The sequence below is a fragment of the Zeus faber genome (genome assembly GCF_960531495.2).
Source record: "Zeus faber genome assembly, chromosome: 4".
In the NCBI taxonomy this organism is placed as follows: domain Eukaryota; kingdom Metazoa; phylum Chordata; class Actinopteri; order Zeiformes; family Zeidae; genus Zeus; species Zeus faber.
In genome coordinates, this window is record NC_137191.1 from 4,404,229 (window position 1) to 4,409,767 (window position 5,539).

The 5,539-nt window shown below is 51.1% G+C and overlaps 1 protein-coding gene across 2 annotated transcripts in view; it reads right to left on the minus strand.

Moving 5' to 3' along the window:
* Window positions 1–3,161, minus strand: part of pdgfba (platelet-derived growth factor beta polypeptide a) — a 14,263-nt gene extending 11,102 nt beyond the window's left edge. For both annotated transcript variants that reach the window (XM_079999650.1, XM_079999649.1), the window contains exon 1: window positions 2,345–3,161. In XM_079999650.1, the coding sequence (XP_079855776.1) occupies window positions 2,345–2,419 (75 nt within the window). In that variant the 5' untranslated portion in view covers window positions 2,420–3,161. The remainder of the gene's footprint in view (window positions 1–2,344) is intronic.
* Window positions 3,162–5,539: the final 2,378 nt, after the last annotated feature.

The window sequence follows — 5,539 nt, forward strand, 5'->3', positions numbered from 1 at the left end:
CAACATGAGGAGTGAGTCCATGCAAATCATATGTTTTACGCACGTTAAACACGTGATGGGATGATTTAGGACTGTCATGGGTGACAGTTGTGTGTGTGTGTGTGTGCGTGTGTGTATGTGTCCTTGCGTGTGTGTATGTGTGTGTGTGTGTGTGTGTGTGTGTGTGTGTGTGTGCGTGTGTGTATGTGTCCTTGCGTGTGTGTATGTGTGTGTGTGTGTGTGTGTGTGTGTGTGTGTGTGCGTGCGCGTGCGTTTTGGATTTGTGCAGGTGTGCATGTATGCCACACGGGCGTGTCTGTGTGTAAAAAGTAGCGTGTGTGTGTGTGTGTGTGTGTGTGTGTGCGTGTGCATGTGCACGTGCGTGTGCGCTCGCTCGCTCCTCCGTATCCATTTAAGGGGGATCAGAAAACGTGTGCTGATTAAATCTGGCTGATGTAAGCTTAGTGTTGTGAGGGACAAACATCTTGCAAAAGCACCGGAGCTCGACATGATGGGATTATTGCAGGGACGTCGCAGTTTCACATGACAACACACACACACACACACACACACACACACACACACACACACACACACACACACACACACACACACACACACATACACACACACACACACATATATGTATATTACCAACCGGAACAAAAATCAAAACGGTACTGGTCATATATTTAAGATGTACTCTCAGTTTGCATTTCTCGGCTATTCTCAGACTCCCACATGGGGGATGACTCCCTGGCTGACCACGCACCACGAGGCGCCGCAGGAACATCACTGTGGATTATAATAAACAAATCTTCCATCACATCTGACCGCACTGCCAGGAATAACGACCTCCGTGCTGCCTTGAGCAGCGGATTACCTGCTCTCGCGCCTCATGGCGACGGCTCCAGGAAACCTCCGCTGGCGGTTGAGCCGCCGCCGACCTGACGCCTTGCTCGCTGGTGCCCTGACAGGGGCTCGCGCCTGTCTGCGGCGACCCAACCCGTGACCTTTCTTTCATGACGGGGTCGTCGAGGGGAAAACGTTTTTTCGTAAATGGCTTTTCTAAAGTCATTTGCTGTATTTATGAAGGGCCACGTGAACATACACACACACACACACACACACACACACACACACACACACACACACACACACACAAAGACAAGGTGTGTAATATTGGGCTTTACTTTGTTTTCTCCTCTGGGGTTTGGTGTCCTTGGCGAGCCGACTTCTCACGTTATAGGTGTCTGTCTTTTTTTATTTTTCATTGTTTTGACTAAAAGACGATTAGCGACTCTGAGCGACGACAGCGCTCAGAGTCAAAACATCACGTTTGAGCTTCGCACAGTTTCCTCCGCACCAGTCGCATTTTGACCGGCAGACGTCGCTTTCAATCCTTAATGTGCTTGTCTACGTTCTCATTCCCATGGAGAATAGACTATTTGGGCTGGTGTTTTTTTGCTGAAAAGAAGGACCTCTCTTCGTTGCCTTCCCATCTTCCCATCTGAGGTGTCGGGCTTGGGCTGTGTGGTCAAACCGTCCTTGAATGTGGCTCCGCGAAGCCCTTTGAGACTGAAACCCTGATACAGGGCTGTAAAAATAAACGCCAGTAAAACCGCAAACTGCACTTAGAAGGACAGCCTCGGTGGTGGTGTTCAGGTCCGTGCGGGGAGCGGCGTGACGCACCCCCTGCTCCACAAAGCCCAAGGCTAAGACTGACCCTGGACCAGCCAGCAACGCCCTGCTTCACCGTCTCTCCGTCTACCACCGTGTATCCACCCTCTCCCTCTCCCTCCCTCCGCCTCTCTCTTTCCGCTTACAAATATGCTACAAGAGGAGCGAGCGGAGGGCCAGCCATGGACAACGACCACGCATTACAAATGATCATGACTGTGATTGAGGCCTATCGGTTCCGAAAACACCTCGGTGTCGTTTCCACTGATTATTGGGTGGTAAGGTCAGTTTGGATCGAAACTCGTCCGAGTTTCCTGTGGGAAAATTCATCCCCTAAATGCCCTAAAGGTAGACGTTTAAACACAGTGGGCCTACGAGAGAGAGAGAGAGAGAGAGAGAGAGAGAGAGCTTCAGACCAAGATCCAGACCTCACAAAGATCTTCACTTATTGAACTTACATTCTTGGATTTGTTTCCCAATTGCTTTGGCAACGTAACGTGCATCTCTATAAAGCCCTTGGAATTGAATCGAAATGTAGGGAGATGAAGAGAAAGAGAAGGAGAGCGAGCTCCAGACAAATATCTATTATGTTGAAGAGCATTGCATCTAGATGGTACCCTGGTACAACACCCCCCCACACGCACACACTCACTCACACACACACGCCCTCTCTCCTCCGCCTCACCTCAGCGCTGCCAGGCTGCAGACGCGCCGCAGTGAGCGCCCACAGCAGCAGCAGCAGTTGGACCCAGGAGCTCATGGTTCCGCCCAGCCTGCGGACCGGCTGGGCATTTAGCAGCTCGGCGTCCAAATCCCCCCGGTGTCACCGATCCCTGGTCCGGTGCGGCGCGGGGCGGTGCGTTCCGCGGTGCGCGGAGCGCTGTGTCAGCGCCGCCGGTGCGCGCACTGGGGAGACGCGTCGCGCTGCGTAATGTGTCCAAGTGTTTGCTCAACGTGACTCACGCGCGCAGGCTAGACAAGCGACTGGATCAAAGAAACGTCCGTTAAACGGGAGACGTCAGGGCTGTTACGGAGCAGGTGCGTAATGACGCGGAACATTGCGACCCGGTTCACCAGCACAGTTCTACCAGTGCGGCGCACAGCTGCGCCTGCGGCACAACCCGTTCCCGACGCATGTCCAAGTACATTTCCAAAACAGAAAACCGCAATCGGTGAGTTCCAAAATGCGCCGGTGCGTCAATTTTAATCAATCCGGAAAACTGCAGCCTCCAAAATCTGGATAAAAAATTCTCCAAAAGCCACCTTCGTGTTCTGCAGCCCTCTCTCAAACCGCAGCGGCTGCAAGTTTGTTTTACGTGCGTAATTCTCCAGAACGCGCGTCTCCAAATGTCGCACCGGCGTTGTACCGTGCGCTTCACTGTCCTGCGCCGGGCGGACTGGATGTCTAATCCTGGTGTTGGTCCCTCTCCCTCCCACCGGGTCTCCGGGCGCTGCTCGCCGTTCCTCCGTTCACCGGTGACGCGCTCGGGTTGTTCTCGCCCCGCTGCAGCTCCGATCTGGTTTCGTCTTGGACGCAGAGCAGCTTTCCAAATAGAAACACCCCCACCCCCACCCCCACCCCCACCCACCAGCCTCCTCAAGTCGATGTCAGCCCCCCCTCCTGGAGGCAGGGCTTACCAGGTCGCTATTAGGAATAAGGAGCCTCTGAAAGGAGGAGTTTGGAGCCGTGCGTCGAATCACAATCACTGCACTACGCTATAAAAACAAATTAAAGTGGTAATCCGTAACATTATTTTGTCGGAAAAAAACAAACATGTTTTAGTGTAATTTCACTGGCACCTCATAAGGAACTGCCCTTCAATGTGTTTCCAATATGCATGTGTCCCTCTATATGCGGTGTCCATTGTTGGCGGCGGGGTCCGCCTTTACCAGGTGAGAACGCACAGATCGGCACGTGCAAGAAGTGTCAGGCCGCCGCGGCGTGTTTGCTGTAGCAGCGTAGCACGTTGTGGTCAGTAAACTGTCGATATATGGATGAACAGGCGTCGAGCGTCTGAGAGCAAAAAGGGGAATAAACCCGGGAATAATCTCTCTCTCTCTCTCTCTCTGTGGCTGTTTCTGCGTCACCTCTCATGTTAAGCGTAGAAGTCTATTACATCACTGTGTTCTGTGTGGCTTTTCACCGCTCTGAAGCAGACCTACATCCCAGATATTTAGAAAAGCAGTCGTGAGTACTTGATTACATCATAAACTAAATTAAAAATTACATTACATTTAGCAGACGCTTTTATCCAAAGCGACTTACAATTATTCAAACACCGACGGACGCAGCCATCAGGAGCAATTAGGGGTTAAGTGTCTTGCTTAAGGACACTACAGCATGTTAGCAGGAGGAGCCTGGGATCAAACCAGCAACCTTTAGATTATGAGACGACCAGCTCTACCTCCTGAGCTACCATCCACCAAACTAGCGGCGCATAATCTACAACCGCTGCATTATCAGGGAAAATGCACCAACCGATGGATTTGCAATGATGACGCCATGACGATTGATGATGCATAGTGGTCGGACGTCGCGGCTCAAACATCACACCAGTACTGGAGATGATCACGTTCTGCGCAAATTCCCAACCAAAAGCCAGATCCATCGTGCAGCTTCATTCGATTCCTTTCTGACTTCCAGACACTGGCTCCGTGCCCCTAATGGAAGAAAGTGTCATGGGCTGGATCAGTGCACCGTGTTGGCTGATGGTGAACGTTGAGGGAGGATGTCCGGTCTACACCTTTCGCTAGGATTCTTCAAGCTCTCTTGTCTTCACATTAGGAGCGTGCCCCCGTCACCGGGTGTCCTTTTCATTGGAGACGGTCGGAGACTCCGGCGATCAGTCCAGACTCGTCTGGGACTCCTGTGCAGACATCAGCTTGGTTTGATTTCACCTGAAGTCGTAAACCAGGGCTCCTACAGCGTCGATGGCATCTCAAGATGTGTGAGCTGTGATCGCTGTCCCGTCATTGGAAGTATAGATGCATCGACTTTATCTTCAAACGGCGAAACCAGCATTTAGACGGATGACCTTGAGGGTGGTGTTTTGACTTCCTTGATAATATTTGGGGTTATACCGTGGCCTGTAGCCTACCTAGTTCTCTTTCCTCTCTTGTTGGTCCGTCAGTTTCCAGGGGCCAATCAGAGGCCCCGGGTTCAGAGGTCTGCGTCGCCGGTTTTGGTGCCTGACCTTTATATGAACTCACAGGAACCTTTGTGATAAGAACCCGTTTTGGGCTGGTTATTATTTAGCCTTAAAACAGCGTTTCTTCTTTTCTTCAACTTTCTGATCACTCTTTTATTTTACCTCCCGGCGACGCCCAGAAGGGGGGTCCTAGCTGTCGCCCCTCGTCCTGCAGGGATGCCGCAGTATGTGAAATAGGGCGCCCCGTTTCGGGGAAAAGGTTGGAGGGGCTATTTATGTACACATGTACACAAAGACACACACACACACACACACACACCCACACCATGACCTTTGACACAAGCAAGGTGCACGGAGTGATGCAAGTGACATTGAGAGCACACACAGCTGACATTGACACAATGAAATACAGCCTCTCGACTGGATGGTGACCTCAGTGGTGTGTGTGTGTGTGTGTGTGTGTGTGTGTGTGTGTGTGTGTGTGTGTGTGTGTGTGAACACTCAGCATGTGTGAGAGTAGCAGTGGATGTACAGTAGAGTAGGCCTGGGCTATATATCAACATAAGATCATCCTTGTGATGCTGACATGACAGTACATAGTTTGTTGTGTTTTGTTTTGGTACATATCACAACACTGTGATATGTTTAAATATTGTTTTTCGGGCGAATCAATACCTCTCCCTGCTCGTCATGATATCAACATTAACAATGATCTGAGTGTATATGCAGTT